We start from the raw sequence: 23622 nt of genomic DNA on the forward strand, positions 1-23622 counted from the left end.
CATTGTCGAAATCACTTTGTGTGACTGTCCTTTGTTTGGCAAGGACTTTTCAGGCTTGAATCACCTGAGTGTCCGAAAAAGTAAGATGATTCCGTGCTTCGGAGGGCACGTTAAGCCGTTGGTCCCGGCCATTAGCCGTAAAAACACGTCCACCAACCCGCAGTGGAGCAGCGTGGTGGAGTATGCTCCAAACCCCCTCCGGTTGATTGAGGGGAGGCCTGTGCCCAGCAATGGGACGTATATAGGCAGTTTATGTATGTTGTCGGTTACGAGAGAGGGGATGTGATGCTCGTGCCTGATGCTAGTGCAAGTGAGTTGTCCATTGCCATTCAATGTGGCAACGCGCTGTGTAATGGGCACCTTTGCGCCGTGTGAGGCGCGGGCGGGGGTAACCCTGCTACAATGTTTAACTTAGGTATTTTATTTTATTTTATTTAATAAAGTTAAATTACCGGGGAAAAAAGTTCATAAAGTAGATATATAATTATGTGTAATGCTCCCGTAAAAGGTATAAATAATTACAAAACTTTCAGATGTGCATTTTATTTAATTTTGAAGTAGATTAGAATCCGATCTGAATTTCGCTCTGAATATCACGGGTTATTAATAATAATATTACATCGCAGCTACCTTAGACCAAACTGGATTGTGGTCAAACGCACAGGTCCGTATTGCTGTATGAACGCACTCAAATCTTGTAATAAAATAAACCGTTATCCGAACTTCACCACCTTTCGTCTGTGTCTTACAGGCCAGTTGCAACTTCCATAGACATACTGACATATGTTCATAGAACGTGTGTAGAATGTGATATAGAATTTAGTAGAATTAATATGGTTGAATAAGGAAAAATATCTCGCAATTTTTAAAACATACATAGGAATTACTCAGAATTTTCGCAATTCATTTCTGGAACCGGATTTAACCACTCTTACAACTTGAAGAATGCATTTATTTACCAAGTAAAGTGTTCGTTTTATTAAGAAAAAATGCGATTGGTTTTATGAATATCTCAATAATGTGGTATCTTTTAATTTCAGAGACCCCGGGAATGATCCTGTGACAATAGCTTTTAAGTTGAAGCGATTCGTACTTGCCCATTGGAAAGGAATCATCTGTGTTGTGGTTGTCCTTGTGTGCTTGGCTATAGTTATGCCTTGGCCTGGCGAAGTAATATTTTTAACATTTTGTTACATTTTTATTGCTTATAGAAGTAACATAAGCGCATCCGCATGTTAGATAGATTTCATCTCAACTGCCATCTGTAACATCTTAAACATATGAATGTTTAAGATGTTACGGAACCAATGATGGTACGATCGTGTTCGAAACACTGAAGTCCTGCGACGTGCGAATGTTGGAGGCGTTGAGGCCTATCTCATGAGGCGACAGTTGCGGTGGTGTGGGCATGTCTACCGTATGTCTAATGACAGAGTAGCAAAGCGCATCTTCTACTCGGAATCGCAAGAGGGCAAGCGGAAACAGGGCGGTTTTCTGGTAGTAGTTGCCTAGAAGAAATAGCAATAGGGCCACTCAGTTGTACTGTATCCATGTGTTGTAATGTTGAAATTGAGTTCTGGGGGGTGAAAAAGGATTTAAATTTAAGCAATTCACCCAAAAAAGCAATATTGCTATTTGACATTTGTTGACATTGCACACTTTTACATGCGTAAATGTCAAATTCCAATATTGCTTTTTAGATAAATTGCTTTAATATGGCTTCATTAGTCCCTTTATTTGTGCTATACAGTATAATATATTTGATTTGATTTTGATTCTTTTTATATTCCACAACAATTTTAACATTTTGACATTGTTGCAGAAATGGTCATGGTGTTTGTACTGTCTAGTTATAATGGCAGTCTTCTGGGTTACGGAATGCGTACCACTAGCTGTAACCTCTTTTGTTCCTGTTTTCGTATTTCCTTTGCGTGAAATTATGACAACACAAGAAGTCGCTGAATGCTATATAAATGTGAGTACCTTACTTGTCTATTTTATCTATCTTGTGTTTTAGTGGCTGAAAGTGTTTTTTTTAACTGTGGCATTGCCCAACCATTAGGGATTATGAACTTGAGATTATGTATGTGTGTATCTGTCTACTACAACGTATGCACTGTATTATAAACAGATAAAAGAGAAAAGAAAAGCCTTATTATCTTCATAATATGTTTCAAATATTGTTAAGCGTATTTTAACTTGAATTGTACTGGCCAGGTAATTATCACTTGTATACTTTATTCAACGCCATCTATATATTTTTGGGGAATGGTCACTGGGAAGTTCCTAATTGGAATTGAAACCTGCTTACCCATGTGCTATTTGTTCGACTTTAGGCGTATCTTAGTAATTCATGTCTATCTGATTGTTTACAGGACACAATGTTCGTGTTTTTAGGAAGCTTGATTATGGCAGCGGCTGTCGAACAGTCGGGACTGCACATGCGAATATCTCTTTATGCGATTAAGATAATCGGGTATTCACATTACAAGTTAGTAAACTTTGTTTATGCTTGTTATTTATTTTTTAATCTCACGTTATATCAAGGTTCTACATATAAAATTAGACGCCAAACCGCGGAGTAATAAGCAAAGTTTTGAAGCAGTTTTCCTCCCTATGGGGACCACTTTTAAGTCGTAAGCCGTTCTTGAGCAAGGGAGCGCGCGGAGACTGTCTTTCTCTCTCGAACGCACGGGCTAAGGTAGCACACAGTAACAACGGCATGTTTGTAAGAAGTGTAGAGAGAACAAATTATATTTTTGACGAATAGGCAGCTGTCTGAGCATTAAAATTTGAGGTTTTGCATTATTTATTCACACGTTTATTAGTAACAGAGGCTCACGACTACTTGTATCCCAATAGACTACATGACAAGCTAGTCAAATAAGATACTTTTTACGAAATGTCCAAACGAAAGTTTTCTTTGCTGTTTGTATGGAAATCCAAACACTTCAGAACCCTGATACCGACCCCGCCTGTGTGGTCGACGATTTCCCTCAATCAGCGCTTATCGCTATCGACCAACTAGGGTCTAAACGTTGTCGTCTTAACGTCTAAGGGTTTTAAACGTTGTACCGGGTGAGAGCCTTCAGCGCTCTCCATTTGTCCGGCCAAGTAGTTAATGCCATCTGCGGCAAATCTACAATAAGTCACGTCAAAAAAAACTGTTCTGTGACGTTATCAATAAAAGCGGTCAAACGTCGTATTCATTATGGCTTAATTCGAAAATATGTCGAAAAGTAAAATGAGATTGATTTTGGAATGGCTTATATTTCTAGATTAGCATTTTATAATTTATGGTTGACCCAGGCGAAGAATTGACTGGGTGTAAGCCTTTGGTGTAGGTAGTCAGAGGTACATCTATAGCAAAGCGAACTAAGTACCCATACCTCACCGAGCTATGTGTCAGTTCCAGTGTGCGTCTGCGTCGAGGGTTCTGTGTATGTTGATTTCTGTTGTAATAATATATGTAGATTTAATTCTGTTTCCCTTTATTTAATCTCTAATAATACATATATATTTTGTTTCTTTTTTTCTATTTATTTAGATTGCTATTCGCCATGTGTATGGTAACTATGTTCGTGTCTATGTGGTTGGTTAATACCGCTGCTACGACGATGATGGTGCCCATTATTTTTGCATTGCTCAGAGTATTCGAAGATGTAAGTATTTCTTATATACGTACGTATACCTATCTACTTGTATATACGTACACCAACTTACAGCGGAACAGCGTAGTGAAAAACGCTCCTTATCCTCTGCAGTTAATAAAAATATACTTTATTGAAAAATCTAATAGTACAGTCATGAGCAATATAATGTACCCACTTTAAGACTCTGTCGCACTAACATATTTGACATTTAGTGAGACTTACAGTTCAATTTGTTAAAAAAGTTAATGTGACATGGTACCAAAGTGTATACATATTAATGCTCGTGACCGTACATACAGGACAGTAGAATACAGGGGACTTTACAGACAAGGAGTTCTTGTACATCCGTTAACTAAACAGCTGATATTCTACTAGTAGGACTACGCACTAGGACCGCGGGCAAAGAATGTCATAGTAGGCCAAAGGCTTGCGTCACGATAGATTTCAATCATGGAGTTGATTGAAGGGAGGTCTATGCCCAGCAATGGATCGCATACAGACTGTTTAAAACACATAATACGGGGTTCTTACCGTGTTGAAATCACGGATAAAAGATTCCCTTCTTATTTTAATAAAGTTTAATAAGTGCTTTTTATTTAAGGGCTCCTTAGTTCAGTTTTTGAACGTTGGGCTCACGATCCGGAGGTCCCGGGTTCGAATCCCAGTGGGGACATATCACAAAAATCACTTTGTGATCCCCAGTTTGGTCAGGACATTACAGGCTGATGGTCCAAAAGTAAGATGATCCGGAAGGCACGTTAAGTCGTTGGTCCCGGTTACTACTTACTGATGTAAGTGAGTGGGTAGTCGTTACATGAGCCATGTCAGGGGCTTTTGGTGGCTCAATAATAACCCTGACAACAGGGTTGATGAGGTTGGTAATTCACCTCACAACCCACACGATAGAAGATTTAAATTTCAGTTCCATATTTTTGCGACGGACAATTCCACTTGATATTAACTCAGAATCATGGTGCTGAATAATTCTCCTCACTATTCGTTGGGGTGTCACTACCACTCCGCGTAGTAAGACCGAATATTCTTTCAAAATCTAAACTCCATGGTTTAACTATTGTATCTGGACAAGTAGGCCGCAAGAGCCTATAGAGTGCACTAACGTATGGTAATGTGTATTTTAGTAATATTGTTTTATGATTTACAGCAAAAGTTACTAACAGTATATGAAAAAAATAAGGACGGTGAACAAATAGCTTCTGATATGACAACCTGCTACTTCTGTGCCGCAACGTTTTCAGCCACCATAGGTAAACTATTTTATTATGCCACGTTATTCACTTATACCTACGCATACTATATCCTTAAGGCGTTAATACACCGGCCCTGAGCCGCGGTTCGCGCCCAAGTGGGCACTCTCAGGCTTATTGTCTTAAATGTTGTACCGGGTGAAAGCCCTCAACCTCTCCATTTGTTTGGCTAAGTAGTTAATGCCACTTGCGGCAAATCTACAATAATTACGTCGAAAAAAAAACCTTACTACACTGTCCAATCCATCGGGTCCAAGGCGTCGGGATCGTATATGGGTTGAAGGGGCCACGCTTTCAGCATATATTTTATACCTACACTCGGCCCAAATGTTTCCAGGATAGTAAACGGTACCAACGGCTTCACGTGCCTTCTGAAGCATGGATCGTCTTACTTTCGGATAATCGGGTGGTCAGCCTGTAATATCCTAACCTAACCAGGAATCACATAGTAAAGTTTGTGATAGGTCCCCATAAAGATTTGAACCCGGTACCTTCGGACCGTGAACTCAACTCTTAACCGAACTGAACCACGAAGAAGGAAGTGAATCAAGGAAGAAAATCTTATAAGTAAATGAATACCCTGAAAGTTATAATATATTTTTCAGGTGGTATTGGTACCCTTGTAGGCACGGGCACTAATTTGGTTTTTAAAGGACTGTTTGAAAGGTAAGTATACACTTAAACCGAATTTTAGCATACCTACCCAACTGGATCTTGTTTAATTAAGTTCTAAATACCGTTTTGAGGTAAAACCTATTCGATTTATCTACTCGGCCTGTATCCACCCACTGATGGGTAATGGTGTTCTCGCTTTCACGCCATCCTCGAAACCAGTTTATTTTTATTAAATAATAAAGTTAACAGTCGGGTATCTAGGGGCACCTGCTCTGAAATAACAGGTATCGCCTGCTTCATGTTATATTGTCGGAAAAAATCTTGAATAGACGCGTGGGAGGGCCGAGGATGACATGGTTGGACAACGTCATGGAGTGGTCGAAGGTCGCGACGGTCTGAAATTTACTCCGTATGACCAGGCAGACAGCTGCATTAACAGTCGTTAATAAGCATCAATCCGCACTGGGCCCGCCTGATGGTTTACGGTCCGATCTCCCTATCCATCCATAGGGAAGGCCCGTGCCCCAGCAGTGGGGACGTTAATGGGCTGATGATGATGACCAGGCAGAGACGCACAATCCATGATAGAGTGATATTAGGCAGCTTTTTTGACTTAATAGTGACATCCGTTTCTGATTTTGGGTATAGCAGAAGAAGCTTGAAAGTAGGATTAATGCCGTAGAAATGAGGTTGTTGCGTAGAGTCTGCGGTATTAAATTAAGTGATAGAGTGAGAAACAGTGTGATAAGAGAGAGATGTGGTGTAAAAGACGATATAGTAGCTAAGATTGAGAAGGGAATGTTAAGTTGGTTTGGATACGTAGAGCGGATGAAGGATAATAGGATTACAAAAGCAGTATATAAAGAGAAGGTTAGTGGGTAGGGCTGGCAGAGGAAGACCTATAAACATGTACATTGACCAAATTGGAGATGTCCTTAGAAAAGATTCAGTACGATTTACTCTGAGCCAGCGTGCATGTATGAAACGATTGACGAATGTGGAGGGAGCAAGAGAAGTGTGTCAGGACCGAAGCAAATGGAATTCCATTGCTTACTCCGGTGGGAAATAGATGTTAATTTATGTATGTAGTTTTTGATATTTTGTAAGACCTTTTGTGTTGTACAACGGAAAGGCAACGTAACGATACAGCTTATTTTGATTTCAGACAGTTTCCAAAAGCAGACGAGTTCTTGACTTTTCCAAAGTTTTCAGCTTTCTCAGTTCCATATATGATTATTATGGAGCTACTTATTTATTTTTGGTTGATCGTTAGATACCTGGGATTTTTGAGGTACCTACATTCCCTTTTAGCTTATCACTATCCGTCAGTATAAATATCCATACAGATTTTAATTTCATGATTCCACTACTAAAAAAGTCATGCAAGTTATTATTATTATTATTTTTTTTTATTGGCTTATTTATTTTCAATTGATTGGTTTTTCCTTTAGTGTGGGATATTTATGCTTTAATTTTTTTTATTGTAGATTTGCTTAGTATTTCATCTACATCACTTTCTACAACTAGGTTATTAAAATCACGTTAGACTACAAAGTCATTATTGTGTACTTTTATCAAAACTAACCCTCTTGATCCCTACAGAATAGGGTAGTTTCTAACTACTTTTTGTAACTAGTAACTCATTTGACAATGAGTTACTTTGTACTAAACGTCAAAGCTAGTGCTTTGAGTTACTATGGAATTCGTATGAAAAGCAACCTGTGACGTCATAGAAAAACGTGACATATTATTGTAGCATATGTAGGTAGTTTGTAAGTTACATCGTTTAGATCCGTCTGTATTTAGTTATCAAAATTTCATAATTCCTAGGAAACTACCCAATTAATAAAACAGCGTGTGGCTACGTGACAAACAATTGTTATGGTGGTTGATAATTATCTGTTCGTCCAAAATTACGAGTATAACGGTGCATCTCACTGGAAGACACACGATACATTTGTCGACTTCTACGAGCTATGATCTTACAGTTTTAATCTTAATCGACCTTTAATGTTATAATTTGCTTTTAATGTTGAATTAGGCCGAGAAGTAAGAAAGCGAAGGCGGCAAAAATATCAAAAGCAGGATTAGACGCAGCAAAGAAAACAGTAGCGAAAAATATTAAAGACTTGGGCCGTTTGAGTTTTTGGGAAATAGTAAGTTATTTTATTTTAAAATATACACTTTTTTAAGTGTAGTACAACCCACGAATTATCTTATCTTATGGGTTGTGAGGTGGAATACCAGCCTCCAAAGGCCCCTAATATGGCTCATTAACGAGTACTCACTTACATCAGTAAATAATAACCGGGACCAGTGCCTTCCGAAGGATCGTCTTGCTTTCAGGCAATCAGGTAATTAGCCGGCAATGTCCTAACCAAACTAGGGATCACAAAGAGATTTTTGTGACATGTCCCCACCGGGATTCAAACCCGGGGCCTTCGGATCGCGAGTCCAACGCTCAACCACTGGACCACAGAGGCATTTACTACTCAGTCCACTTATACTACTATGTCCAATATCATTGCTTTTTCTTTTAGTTCAAACAAGGGAACTGTTTTTTCACAGATGGTGCTTATTTTGTTTGGACTCGGCATAGCATTGTTCTTCTCACGGTCTCCAGAAATATTTAGTGGGTGGGCAGATAAGGTTTTAGAGTTCCTAGAAATTAAAGAAAAAAGATAGTAAGTGTATTCCTTATTTAATTTAATCCTTGTTCCAATATTGAAGTAAGAAGTAATGTTGATGGAATTGCTTTCAAAAAACATTATCTAACTTTCAGCATAAGGGACTCCGTCGTGGCAATGGGTATTTGTTTTATGATGTTGTTTTTACCTTCAAAATTATTTATATTTAAGAACTGCACAGCCAAATGTGAGTATATTTTTAATCTATATTATAAAGACAAATAATAAAGCTTTCAACCAAACAACAACGAATTAATGCGATGTAGATTAACGCTTCTTGGTCGACAACCGCGATAAGTATTTGTCGCATATCGTATGATGGATGCCAAAATGACATAATTAGTCTTTCAATCTTGTGACGTTGGCTGCGGGCAGCGCAGGACCGATCGTGGAGATCCATGGGGGAGGCCTATGCCCAGCAGTGGGCGTCGTACGGCTGATGATGATGATGATGATTAACACATCTGACAATTGAATAAGATATAAGTACCCCAACTTTCGACCAACCGCAAACGCTTCATGATATTTTTTTTTTTGACGTGACTTACTGGGGAGCGCTGAGGGCTCTCATTCAGTACAACATTTAAGACAACAGGCCAGAGGGTCCCTCAGGCGGCTTCCCGCCGAAGCTCAGGGCGTTGTCTGAGAGGAAGAATATTTGAAAGAATTAATCGACCCTAGTGGGTCGATAGCGATAGATCGGTATAGGAATTCTGAAGTGTTTGGTGTCGCGAGCTGATTGGCCGGCAAGCGCATCGTGACTAATCGTGACCTTTCACCGTGTTTAGCATCGCCTTAGCTATCCAGTTCTCAGAATCACACGAAAAAATCATATTTTCTAGATAATCACTAATCTTATAGTAACCTTTTTTTTACGAAGGTTCTCTTTAATTACTGTCTTTAAACTGTTCAAAGATAAGGTTCATATTGCGATAGATGTACCACTGGCTTCTGATCTTATATATGTAAAGTAACATTTATTTATTTAACATAGGTAATATTATCTCTTTTTTTTCAGTCCACGATGATCTGCCAAAAAGACGAGTGCCCTCAGTCCTGGATTGGGTTACATTAAATCGAACTCTACCTTGGAGTTTCATGTACCTTTTGGGTTAGTTTTATAACTCAAATGATTAGTTGACTATTACGGACTACAGGCTGATCCCTTGTCTCCGTAAGGTTCATCATATCCATCTGAGGACTTCATATCAACAGTGGCTGCAAGTTGTCTTTGATTACTTGTGGCTCTGAGTTTATGTATAGGCATATCCTGTGAAAAGATAAGTAACAAGATCTTCTCTGAACCGGCGCACGAGTATGTGAAGGAAACGGGATAGGGTGTGTCAGATCAAAGCAAAAGAAAATGCAAATCTCTCTCTTTTTTTGTCTACTCCGGTGTGAAATAGGTGTGAGCTTTCGTAACATGGTATCACGCCTGTATTTTCCAGAGGTGTATAATGTACATGGTGTTAGTTATACTGTACCGAAAACTGACGGGGACGATTCGGCTCATGATTCCGAGTTTATATCAAGCGGAATTTTCCGTCCCCCGCGGCTAGGACGCGTCGAACAAGAATTTCCCCCCTGGTTGGGAGAAGTTGACTCTGTTCCCCCTAGTGTATGACACCAAAACCATAGGCATTTTAAATAATGATAGACAAAATTCTTCTTCTATCGTGTGAGTTGTGATGTGGATTACCAACGCCATCAACCCTGATGGGGTTACTATTGAGGGTTACTATTCAGCCGCCAATGGCCCCTGACTAACTTACATCAGTAAGTAGTAACCGGGACCAACGGCTTAACCTCTCATATGCCGAGATACCAGACACAATAGATTTTACATTGTGTCTGGTCGAGATCCGCGTTCCGGCGTTCGAAAGATTAATGTGCCTTCCGGAGCATGGATAAGCTTACTTTCGGACAATTGGATGATCAGCCTGTAATGCAGTAGTTTTAGGCGGATGAGACGTTCGTTGTGTAAAAAATGACGATTCAAAGTGTAACTATGTTACCTACTGAATTTGAATGTCCTAATCCTACTTGGGATTACAAAGTGATTTTTGTGATGAGTCCCCACTGGGAGTCGAAGCCGGGAACTCCAGATCGGGAGCCCAACGCTCGACCATGGAGGCCGTTAGACAAAATTATGGCGTCTGAAAGTAGCGTTACTATGTAAATTTTTGTATCGATATGTACGCAATTCGAGGATGTTTTCTCATTTTTTCTCTTATAGGTGGAGGCTTTGCACTTTCTACAGCTGCAAAGAAAGACTATACAGGTTTAAATGAAAAAATTGGTGACTTTCTGTCAGGCCTGAAGGACGCTCCTAACGTCGTAGTTGTACTTATTGTGATAATATTTACCGTGTTTCTAACCAATTTCGCTTCCAACGTTGCTGTAGCTAATGTTGTCGTGCCAATAGGAATGACTCTGGTTAGTATTTATGAAATTGTTTTATTCAATAAGAAATAGGCTGGAGCTTCCATTAGTTTTATGGAGCTGTGACGTCACAGAACTGATAATGAAAATTAAGTATCCCAATTATTCTTTAGAACTGAGCGATTGATCATTTTGGGAATTTGACTTATTATCAGAATATAATCACAATAAATATTATGTATTTTTTTTCCCATAGAGATTTATATCTCAGGATATAACTTTTTTTATTTTAAAAGCATCAAGTTTGTATAATTATTATTATTGTCTTCATCATTTTCCTAGCGTTATTCCGTTTTCACGGGGTCCGCTTATTTTACAAAAAGGAGATAGTGTATATCTTTTACAAAAACAAAATATTACTTGTTCCATATAGAATAATTGGGGTAATTTTATATTTATTACTTTTATAATAGAAATACTGGAACAACTAAGTTTTAACAGTTCTATGACGTCACAGTTCGCTGGAACTAATTAAGAGTTACTGATATAAAGTTTAAGTTGTAAAGTTTGTAATCGGCGAAGTAAGTATAATTTATAATAAAATATTTGACGCATGTCAGGCATCTTGGGCAATGTTATTTAAAATTGGCGCCCCATCCACTCTGTGGCTGCACGAGTGTGCGCTACGACAGAAGTGCCGCGGTCTCGACGCTAGTGTTGCAGTTTCTGCAAAAATAAAGTTTTCGATACAAAGTCCTTCAGCGCTCCCCATTTGTCCCTGGGTGAGAGCCTTCGGCGCTCCCCATTTATCCGGCCAAGTAGTTAATGCCATCTGCGGCAAATCTAAAATAAGTCATGTCAAAAAAAAAATGTTAAAAAGTCCTAATATGGTAATATGATGTACCATGTAGTACAGGTTATCATCCCATCGCGCATGGCATTTTAGAATGGACACAATACCTAATGCCTCTATAGTTTTTTACAATATGACCGAGAAGATGAACTAAACTTTTTGTTCTTGATCTGGTAAAGGAGTCCAAAAACGTATCTACAAATAACTATAAACAAAAAATTAAAATAACAAGGTCGTCGACGTCGAGGCAGACCACGGCGACGGTGGAGGGACGAGCTGGATGCCTTTCGGCACACCTAACAGGACGATGCCCAAGACAGGAACGGTTGGAAAGAGAAAGGGGAGGCCTTTGCCCAGCAGCGGGACATTAATTAGGCTACAGAAAAATAAATAAATATTTATCTCATTTTATTTACAGGCTAAAATGATTAACAAGAATCCTTTGCTTTATAACATCGCCGCTGGGTTCTCGGCTTCGTATTGTTTCTGTTTGCCAGTGGGCACACCAGGGAATTTGGTAGTCCAAAGCGCAGCCAAAATTCCCACCATGAAAATGGTAAGCTAAACTCATACCTTATAGTAAACGCGAAAGCGCCTTTTAGAAAAATCGGATTATAATGTGATTTTCTTCAACGAAAACTTAATTTCTTTCAATTATTTTCAATGAGGATAAAAATTGGGACCACACTTTTTTACGTGGCGGAATCCAGCGTGTCTATTGTGAGATTTTGTCGTCATAAATCACATCCGAATGTGATTTTTCAAAAAGGCGCGCAAAATGAAAATCCCTAGCACGCCGATAAATAAATATTTTGGTACTTTCGCATTTATGTAGAGAATCATTATTTTTTGCTTTAGAAAGGTTGCCTGTTCTTTGTGTCGGGGGTTTTTAAGTGTTTTTTTTTTTGTTTACAGATACAGGCAGGATTGGGGCCTACAGTTATCTCTATTCTCGCGACGTGGGTCGCCGTGCTTTTATATGCTCCTATTATTTGGCCAGTTATAAATGCATCTCCACTTCCTGAATGGGCTACTACATAAATAAGATTTTACTTTTCAAACTACCTTATCCATTTCCATTTTCATTTTTTTGGCGCTTAGAGTGATATTTTGTACTCAGCGTGTAGGTATGCTGCTTTTAAAGTAAGGCGGATTGCTTCGTATATTGTGTTAGTTATAATAAAAGTGCCTATTGTTTTGTAAAATTAGTTTTATTTTCGAGTTTTATTTAAAGTATAATCAAAATGACGGGACCAAGTTTTGATGTCCATTCTACATTGACAAAGTTACATTTTTTTTTTCAAACTTTGGGGCATTGCTGTGCAGTCTTTATGAATTATTACTGGCGTCTCGACTCGTTGGGTGCAATTTTTCTTTTTTCTTATCCTTGTCCTTGGGAGAAATGCAGATGGGTTTTTTTCTCGTGGACCCATGGGGACTACGAGTAGTGTCGTGCATAAGTTATGTGTGAGCAGAGTGGGGTATCATCAGGGGTATCGTGGGTCCGAAATGGAGTGGGCAATCAAAAATATTCAGACGACGACTGCTTCGCTGAACACCCAAAGTGTGCTCCTGGTGGTAGAACGAGTAAATTTTGTATGATCCGTAGTGCTCCTTTGGTGGTTTGGTGGAGCACATCTTATGTCGTTATATTTATGGTTCCACTTTACCCCTACAAAGGATGGAACACATGATGACTATTTTATTTGCACTTGACTCTGAAGAGTACTTCAAATAAGTTATAGTATCTCTACTATAAAATCTACTTAGATAGAACTACTAATTTGCATAGTCTTTGATGTGTCTACACTCAGCGGGATCCCCTGTCTGGGAGACATAAGAGTGATGCAGAGAATTAGATCTGAATTTGTTCTACTGAATTATCCTGAAAACAGAATTTGTTCCGTTAAAAAAACGGAAATACAAAGTTTTCTAACCGACCTCCAGCCAGCGGGATATTTCCCAAAGTTAAGTCTGATGAAGTATAAATTGGTATTAACTTTTAGATCTGTATTTATTCTGTTCAACAAAACAAAAAAACTACTTCTGACGTCCTTACTTCAGCTACAATCAAGCTGCAATGAAACCTCCAGTCAGCGGACTTTTTCTCTCAATGACAATCTTTTGTAACTTTTACACTAAAATAATATCGTTCAAATTCTATACTTTTTAATTTAAGCACTAGATGTACGAATAGGTAATTTAAGTGAAATTATAGTCGTAAATAGGTAATTTTTTATTAGATTAGTGTAAAAGTTACAAAAGAATGTCATTGAGAGAAAAAGTCCGCTGACTGGAGGTTTCATTGCAGCTTGATTGTAGCTGAAGTAAGGACGTCAGAAGTAGTTTTTTTGTTTTGTTGAACAGAATAAATACAGATCTAAAAGTTAATACCAATTTATACTTCATCAGACTTAACTTTGGGAAATATCCCGCTGGCTGGAGGTCGGTTAGAAAACTTTGTATTTCCGTTTTTTTAACGGAACAAATTCTGTTTTTAGGATAATTCAGTAGAACAAATTCAGATCTAATTCTCTGCATCACTCTTATGTCTCCCAGACAGGGGATCCCGCTGAGTGTAGACACATTAGTCTTTGTTATCATCAGTCAATGTCAGTGATATTAATATAATTGTTAATTATCAATTGCTATAAGTATTTCCTTCTTTTATTGAAACATGGATATAAAATACATTAAAAGAAATGGTGGCACAATTTTACTTAATGCGGGCCATCAATACAAACTAATGAACATTACAAATGTTTTTTTGCAAAAATGGCGGAGGATTATTTTGCTGACAACGATCATTTAAAAAATATTTTCAAAAAGGGGATGACAGAAATGAGCCATTTATTAGTCACTGAAATTAATAAAAAATACAAATAATTTTTTTATAACAATAATAAATTAAAGGCCTCCCCTTGATTTTTCCACTCCTCTCGACTTTGCGCGATCTCCGGCCAAGGGGAGGCCTTTGCCCAGCAGTGGGATCGTATAGGCTAAATAAGATAAGAATAAATTAAAGACATTATAAGTAGCAAAATATATATTTTTTTTAACTTAGAAGGAAGAAAGTTTTGGTTCAATAAAATGTTCTTTATTCTTTAAATACTTAACATTATACATTTAAAACAAATATTTCAAGTACTTATTTCATTTTAGTAGTCCCTCCAATGTGTTCATAATTTAAAAGGAGCACGACAGGTAACTCAAAAGTTTCCCTTCTGTACCACTAAAGGGGCACAACAGAGCATTAGAATTTACCCGTTCTACCACCAGGAGCACACTTTGGGTGTTCAGCGGAGCAATCGTCATTGAGACAAACACTGTATACGACTACGGCGTAACCAACCCACTTTTGTCTGAATAGACATTACTGAAATATTCCATCTTCTATCAACAGGCACTGGTTAATTCAGAAAATAAAAAAAAATATAACGCCGCCTATACCATGATGCCATCCATAGCATACTATGGGTCTGTTCAGACTACTACCTCAACCTACTGTACGGCGAATTATTCGATTTGGCTGCAAATACTTTATGCATTTCTGGGTTTGGTAGTACAAAATTTGGTGAGTAGCGAATCTCGTGAATTGAGAATCTGGTGAGTTACGAATCTGGTGAATTGAGAATCTGGTAAACTGCTCCGAAAGGGATAAGTTTGGTAAAATGGAGATAAAAAAACTAGTAAGTAGCTCAAATGTAGGCTGCACAGCACTGAGTGATCCTAAATTTTGTCAGTTCTCCATACTGTCCAGATAAAATTCGTGATAAATTGCTATAAACTGCGGAGCAACGAGTGTATCCCGTCTAAAGGATGAGTTAAATACAAAAAAATAAAGCAGCCATTTGGAAAAATGCAGATCGAAAATGTTTTTTTCTAAGTTTTCTTCTTTCTGATCTTTATGGAATAAATATAACACTATGATTTTGCAGTTAAGCGCTGCGCAAAGGGTTGTAGTGCAAAAATATAAGCAAAACAATATGTCTGTTTACTCAAATAGTATGCGGAACTGTCAACGTTAAAGAACATTTACAGTAGTTACTGCTGATGGGGAGAAATCTGAATTAACGACCTCTGTGGTCCAGCGGTTGAGCGTTGGGCTCACGATCCGGAGGTCATGGGTTCGATTCCCGGTGGGGACATATCACAAAATATACTTTGTGGTTCCTAGTTTGGTTAGGACATTACAGGCTGATCACCTGATTGTCCAAAAAGTAAGATGATCCGTGCTTCTGAAGGCACGTTAAGCCGTTGGTCTCGGTTACTACTTACTGATGTAAGTAAGTAGTCGTTACATGAGCTATGTCAGGGACCTTTGGCGGCTCAATAGTAACCTTGACACCAGGGTTGATGGGGTTGGTACTCCACCTCACAACCCACACGATAGAAGAAGAAGAATGGGAGAAATAGGCAGTTGTTATCCTCACTGGTGTGGCCACGAGGAAAAAAGGTTTGTTGTTGGCTAACAATGATCAATTCACATATATTAATTTTAATATAATAATATTTTTAAACAGACCATTCTTAGTTTATTAAAAATACTTTTCCTTTTAACTTGCAAATTGTATTTTTGACAAGAAAGTACATGGAGTCCAATTTTTAAATTAACTATACAGATTCAGATCGTTAATTTTATTAAAAAAGAAACAACTTTTTATGTTACTGAAATAAAATTCTAAATATGTTCACAATATTGTCAGCCTTGTATCTTTCGAGGTTGTGGTCTGAAGGGTGGCAGTCCAAATATCTCTGGTTTAAACTCCGTCAACGAACTAATAAATAATGTAGCTGTATTAATTTGTTCACGATCAAACTTACGGCTTGGAATTACAACGACCTGTTGAAATTAAAAAAAGTTATATTATTTGTTCATCGTGGTCTGATATCGTGTCCGGAATGACGAGCAGAATGGACCAGTGTCATAGAACTAGCAGGCGGGTTAAAAAGGCCACTTCGAAGCAATTCATCTAAGAAAGCAATATTTCAATTTGACATTTCTTTGCATTGCGCACTTACTTTTATATGCGCAAATGTCAAATTGCAATATTGCTTTCTTAGATGAATTGCTTCGAAGTGGCCATTTTGACCCTCCGGGTTTTCATTTCGTCGCTTTATAGTAAAAACCGCGTAACTGCCTTCTTGAAAAAAAAAATAAAAAATAATCATTCCTAGATATTTTTGCTAACAAAATCTCGCAATAGAGATGCTGGTTTCAATCAAAGTTGTGGGCTCAAATTGTTCTCTCTCTCTCTCACTCTCTCTCTTTATTTATGAGCTCTTGTCGGTGGAGTAATCGCCTTCATTACTCCATAGATAGGGCGTGTAGAACGATGGTTGCCCCAATCGCCTTCCGTTCCGCAGTACACCAACCAATCAATTGCCCAAATGCTCAAATGCTCAATTGTTACCCAGATTGAATTGATTGAAAGAAATTGAGATTTTGTTGAGGAAAATCACAACAGAATGTGACTTTTCAAAAAGTGCTCAGTGGTTTTCGCTATAAGGTGACGATTTGCAAAATAATTGAAAGTCGAATCGCGTCGTGCAGTAAGTAAGTACTTTTCCGATTCTCATACGAAGATTTTGTACGGGTGTACCGATCTTCGTGTGCCAGCATCTTACATCAAGCCAATGCAATGCGACCTTAATACCGCTTCACTAATAACCGGTGTGCGCAGTCGTGTGGGAATCGCCTTAACGACTATCCTTGGGTTTCGTACTACTTATATGCTAATTTCCATCCAAAGCTCTAGGATGAAAAGGTAATAGATGAACAGATAGTTAAGATGATATAGTGGGTACAGTGTGTATAAGTATGAACTATATTTTAAGGGATATACATTAATACCTGCATTCCTGCTCTATAACCAGCTAGAAGTCCAGTTGGCGAGTCTTCAAACACGAGACACTGCAACGGGTAAATCCTTTAAAAAATTATAAGTATAGTGTTCTGATCAACCGACATATACGTACATAGACTCACGCTCTATCGGGTAAGTATAGCTCGAAATTTTATTGCACATAATCTGCAGCCTGATATTCGTCCAAATGGATACGGTAACAACATGTTGGGACTTGCTGAAAACCCATTACAAACCCACACAGTTTTAAAGAAAATACCTCTATTTGCTCATACCCCCCACTTGGGATTAGACTTTGCATACTACGTTTCTCATTCTCAGCAAGTTTATTCACATATTTTATTATAAAGTGATTCTTACATTTGCAGGTTTAGGGTCTTGAGTAAAACGGGATGCGGCCAAAAGATAAATTTGGGGATGTGGTTTCCCACGTTTTAATTGTGAATCTGTAGCGGTTACCTAAAATTAAAGAAGATTGTAATTATTAAGATGTGATAGCCCAATTGTATGGTTGTTGGTCTAACAAAAAGCTCGATGAGGCGTGGATACTTAGTTCATCTTGTGTTGGATGTGATGATGACCTGTAACTACCCCAATTGGGATATAGTCGAATCTCGGGACAGGCGATAAACCACTGGATCCTTTGCTTTTGAATTCATGATTAGAATTTAAATGATTGATATGACGTGCTTTGCGGTGAGAGAGATTATCATGGGAAAACCCACATGCTCCAGAATTTTGTTTTCGGAAGTGTGTAACCCTGTGATTAGACTGATTGGCTTTTCCTTCGGATGGGTTGTACATATATACACATACATAAGCTAACGTTTATACCCCAATTGAGATAGTCACAGATACATCCATCGCAAGTTGAACTATGTACCAACACCTCACCGAGCTTTCTATTAGACCAATGTGTAGGTGTTGAGCCGCATCGCCGTCGGATGGACCAGATAGTAGTATGTTTTAAGGTATAATCTTTTTTCGAAGATTATGGTAAGAATATGCAAAACCTTACAATATGATGAAAATAAGAGAAGAGTTTAGGTCTCGCCGCCAGGTGAAGTTTGACAGCTTGTTCGGTGGAATTCGTTGCAAGGGCTGTCGGCACACTAGATTCGTAAAGATGTTTTAACAACCGTTCTGCACCTGAAATGATACATCTTTCATTATATTGAACTACATAACTACAAAAATCTTTCCACGTAGACTGTAAGCAACTGCTGCATGCAGCTGTATGCAAGCAATGAAGCTCCATTCCACTTCTTACTGAAATCAACGCGTAGTTATTACATAAGTCATGTCAGCGGCCTTTGGCGACTCCATAATAACCCTGACACCAGTGTCGATGAGATTAGTAATCCACCTCATAACCTAAAATGAATATAAACATCCTCATTCACTGGGCACATGCCTCAGAAATGAAAGGGATACGAAACATAGTCCACCACCCTGCCCACAACGAATTGATGCGGAAACCTCAATAATATTAAAGAAAAAACTCGATTACAGAAAAGGTTCTGGATATGAGAGATCTATGATCAAAGTTTCGTCATGAAAAGATATTCCAATAAGGTAGGTATTTGAAATATGAATATAAGTACCTGGTTTAACTGGTACATCGACAATATATTTGTTAGTCAAGTCAATAACTTGTTCTTCAAACACGCGGACTTCAATAGGAAGTTTTAGGGTTTCCACCACTTTTATACTAATGTCACGATCTGTACCTCCGTAAACCTGACGATTTGAAAAACATGTTAATACTAGCAAAATTTGGTACTATACGTATACAGTACTATTAAAATAAATTATCCTTATACTTTTGTAAGCAATAAATATTAAACGGTTTAGGCTTGAAAAGATATGCGACAGAACGATATATTTAATATGCATTCAAAATACTCATTTCATTTCCAATCCGTTTTTTGGAGTTCGACTTATATTTAAAAAACGTCTACGGCCCTGTGCCGAAGTTTCTCTTGCAACTTCTTTTCCCCAGCTATACAGATTGTGAGAATATTATGCAGTAGTTTTAGGCAAATGAGATGTTCGTTATATAAAAATTTACGATTCAAGGTGTAACCTAAGTGTAACTATGTTACGAGTACTGAATAAAGATATCTTTGAATTTGAATGTAATTTGAATATATTTCGTTTCAAAAATATAATTATATGAAAATTAAACAAGTTAGTACCTCGCTTTGAAGTTTTGCAGTGTATTCTCTCCCATATTTTGCACATAGATGCTTTAACACTTTGTGATAAACAATTTCAGAATCTGTAATTATGAAAGACAATTATTATTATTAATAATATAAGTAGATAAGAGATCCCCCTCTAGACTGGGATATAAGAAAAACCACATAACACATTCAGCTACTCGATAATGTCGTAAAAGCCGACAGAAACGAAAAAGGAATCTTATTTTAGACAACTGCATCATTCTAGTGATTAGAGCGTCACGCTCACGATCTTGGAGGTCCGGGATCGCTTTCCGGGGACATGGTCAAAATCACTTTCTAAAACTGTCCTCAGTTCGGTTAGGATTTTGGTGACTAGATCACCAGATCCGAAAAAGAAAGCTAATTGCGTGTTTCGGTAGGCATGTTAAATCGTTAGTCCCGGTTAATAGCCGTATAAGACCTACACAAACTCGCAGTGGAGCAGCGTGGTGTAGGATGTTCCGTATCCCATTCGGTTGATTGAGGGGAGGCCTGAGTCCGCAATAGAACGTATATAGGATGTTTATGTTAAAGATCTCCAACATGATAGAGTATTTATTTGTGTGTTATGTATAAGACGTAATCGAGGGTAATCAAATGCCTATCAAGACAGCCACTTAGAGATTACGGACTTGTCTTGTATGTTGTATGCAATAAAGGATGTTTGTATTGTATTGTATTATGGATTAGTATAGACGTACGGAGTATACAACTCCACTCGCATTTTTGTAGTAGGCACATTAACTTCCGTTAATTGATAGATTATGATATTCTGATTTAAATTACTAAATAAAGACTCATCTAAAACTAATGAAAAACATTTTCCTTTTTTACTTCACCTATTTATTAATTTCAATTAAGAAAAACGTTTGAATTAAGAAATTGTTATTACAATTATCGGAATTGTTATTACAATTCCGATATTTTATCACGTTTTCTATGACGTCACAGTGTGATTTTTCATAATAAATTGCATAGTAACTGATTTGACTAGTTGGAAACTACCCTATAATTAACTGCATTAAAAATTAACGTTACATTTTGGTAGATTTCACACAAAATGTCGCATATTTTTCTTTATTAAAATTCACAAAATAATTTAAGTTACTTAAATAGAAAAAAGAAAACGTTTTCTGTCACCGTTAGATCTATCTGTCTTTATTTAGTAATGAGAATTTTATAATTTGTCTTTGACCTTGAAACTACCCAATTGTCCAGCTATGTTTATCTTTACTTCCACTCCAGCTGAGTAGTGACAGGAAAAAAGGTCACTTACAAGACTGCTACCAACCAACACCGGTCTAAACTAAAACGACTGCTGCTGGCGTCAACTACCAAGCAGTCTGATGGCGGGAAGTTTGCTGACACCGAGTTGTCTGCTAAAAAGGCCACGAATAACAGCCCATATTTGAATGACATTACATTAGTCGGGTGGTAGCAGAGTCGTGTAAGTGGGCTATTACCTAAACACTTACCAAGTATTGTGCCGTCTAAGTCAAAGATACAGTGTGTCACTGGCCTAACGCAGCGGCAGCGCTTGTTTGGGTCCCAAATGATGAGGGCATTCTGAGCAATTTCCTCACGAAAGATCCTCTGCCGTACATCTTGAAGCAATCTGTTAACTTTAGACCTGTGCCTAAAATTATCATTTTCATTACTTGTGATTTTTGACAACAAGCCTACTTGAATTCTTAATCCGATATTTTTTTGTATGGCATATCTAAAGTTAGTTATTGAAAACAGTTTTGTGAATTCAAGTAGGCATCAAAAGTGAACAAAATAATTTATAATCATAGTCAGGGTTTAAAAATACGTAATTGTAAGTGAAGTGACATGTTACAGACAGTTTCTGTTTGTCAACAATATTTATGTCAATCTTTAGAAAATGAGTGAAGATATTTATAGTCAATGGCCTGCCCAGTACTTACAGAAAAAAAATGCTTTCAAAATAGTAAAAATGTGTATAATAATAACTCAAAAAATAATAAGAATGAAAATAAATATATTTAAAAAGAAATTAATTAAAAAAATAATTTAGTTATAATTTTATTTATTTACAAAATAATATACAATAATTTATGTCGAAAAATTATAATAATAAAAAACCCAAAACAAAAATGCTTAATAGTAGAGAGGAACCTTGCTTAGTCAAACGACGCTAAGAACATGATGATTGTGCCTGGAAATTTGCCTTACGAGGAAAATAATTTAGCTGCGGTTTTCGTCTAAAACGGTGTACATATAAACTAAAATGTTGCATTAACATAATTGTCTTTTAAGTAGTCAATAATGATAGACTTTCCAGGCTACAGTCCTCTAAAACAATATAAGTAGAGGGCGCTGTACAGATATTCCCTCCTTTAATCTTCTTTTATCTCTACCCTTTTTATTACACCCAGACACAGGGAGCCGTGGTAGCCCAGTTGGTAGAACGCTTGCCTCTCGCTTCGAGGTCGCAGGTTCGGATCCAGCACAGGCCTAAACCAATGATTGTCGAATTTGTTTTCGAATTCATATTTGGATTATAAATAGGGGAATGATTACACCCAGGCACAATGAGGGAAATTCCAGCTTACGTTTCTTAAAAATCACATAGATAGCGTTGTACAGTTTAGTAAGTGGTATTGTTATAAATAATAACCTTTTTTTGTTATTGTGTCCGTCCGACAGGCAAAGGGAACATAGCCCACACAGCCAGTAAACCATAGAGCTAGAAATGAATCATAGTAAAAAAACGAGTTTGTAGCAACAAGATCTTCTTATATTTAGAGCGCGAAACAGAGAACAAAACTTCGAAGTCCAAAAAAGTAAACACTTTATGGCTAAAGAGGATGTCTCAGGAGTATATCAACACTTAATTATTTTTTTTTACTTTGGTTGGCTATCAGTACTGTCAGCATTCTAAACTCAACAACGCCATCTATGTAATTTTCAAAGAACTTCATCAGTAATGTCCCTCATCACATCTTCTCCCCATTATTATTCTGATCAAACTAAAGAGAAGCAATAAAGGTAGCAACAAAATTCTACACACAATACGATTCAAATGTCAAGCAACAATTATTTTTATCTATGCTTCTGCCATTACATTGTATTTTGGGATAATAATATGTACCCGAGTTATTGAGAAACATACATACATAAACTCACGCCCGTATCCCCTGGGGGGTGAGCAGAACTACAAACAATCAAAAAACTATTTGCAGCCACTTTTGATTATATAGCCCTAAGGTGGATAATGAAAAACCGTATGATGATAGGGGATCAGCCTATCGCTCTTACAGATGATCTTGATGATGATGTTGTTTGATGATGATTTTTGATGTCCTTGAAGATGATGATGATGATGAGTTATTGAGAAAATAGGTAATTATAACGTTAAAGCTGTATAACGCCATCTATATTATTTTTAGGGTACGTTGATTGCTACCTTAGCAATAAGCCTGTTGTACTGTCTAGTTAGATATAATAAAAATAAATATTAATAGAATAAATATTAAAAACAATTGTAATCAACTGATTGACGGAATCTACTGATTATAATTGTTTATTTATTTTAAGTGCATCTTATCTTATTTAGCCTATACGATCCCACTGCTGGGCAAAGGCCTCCCCTTGATTTTTCCACTCCTCTCGACTTTGCGCGATCTCCGGCCAATCCTTGCGATAAGCATTGAGGTCGTCACACCATCTTTTACGCGGTCTGCCTCGACTTCTAAGCCCGCCCTGAGGTATCCAGTGAGTAACGACTCGTGCCCACCGCTCCGGATGCATCCGACAAACGTGTCCGGCCCAGTCCCACTTCAGTTTGGCGGACTTTTTCCCTACATCAGTGATACCCGTTTTGGATCGCAGTGTAGTGTTTCGCACACGGTCGATTCGTTTAACGCCTAGGATACTGCGTTCCATTGCTCTTTGGCAGACCTTGAGCTTGGACTTTTGAGATGCTGTCAGTGACCATGTTTGGGCACCGTAGGTTAGGATCGGCAGGATACACATGTCGACGAGCTTACGTTTCAATGAAAGGGGGAGATCCCCCTTCATTAGATGCTTTAAGTGCATTAAAGAGCTTTTT

General features: G+C 37.8%; 2 protein-coding genes and 1 non-coding gene across 3 annotated transcripts; 1 reads left to right on the forward strand and 2 right to left on the reverse strand.

Moving 5' to 3' along the window:
- The first annotated feature begins 945 nt into the window (after window positions 1-945).
- Window positions 946-12496, forward strand: LOC126369108 (protein I'm not dead yet-like). The gene is made up of 15 exons (XM_050013401.1): window positions 946-962; window positions 1041-1170; window positions 1823-1975; window positions 2376-2491; window positions 3548-3662; window positions 4816-4918; window positions 5524-5584; window positions 6699-6824; window positions 7575-7689; window positions 8102-8217; window positions 8316-8407; window positions 9239-9331; window positions 10457-10656; window positions 11874-12011; window positions 12371-12496. Exons 1-15 carry the CDS (start codon window positions 946-948, stop codon window positions 12494-12496), a joined length of 1701 nt encoding a protein of 566 aa, XP_049869358.1.
- Window positions 7945-8016, reverse strand: Trnaa-cgc (transfer RNA alanine (anticodon CGC)). Its single transcript has one exon. It is a non-coding gene; the product is annotated as a tRNA-Ala (tRNA).
- A 3542-nt stretch (window positions 12497-16038) lies between the features above and the next one.
- LOC126369109 (probable pseudouridine-5'-phosphatase) lies at window positions 16039-23508 on the reverse strand. The gene is made up of 8 exons (XM_050013402.1): window positions 23447-23508; window positions 21023-21183; window positions 19521-19603; window positions 18927-19062; window positions 18341-18471; window positions 17683-17781; window positions 17310-17369; window positions 16039-16298 (listed from the first exon to the last, which is right to left on the reverse strand). The coding sequence occupies exons 1-8, from the start codon at window positions 23506-23508 to the stop codon at window positions 16158-16160; spliced, it is 873 nt and encodes a 290-aa protein (XP_049869359.1). The 3' UTR covers window positions 16039-16157.
- Window positions 23509-23622: the final 114 nt, after the last annotated feature.

This window comes from Pectinophora gossypiella, chromosome 8, assembly GCF_024362695.1.
Source record: "Pectinophora gossypiella chromosome 8, ilPecGoss1.1, whole genome shotgun sequence".
Lineage (NCBI taxonomy): Eukaryota > Metazoa > Arthropoda > Insecta > Lepidoptera > Gelechiidae > Pectinophora > Pectinophora gossypiella.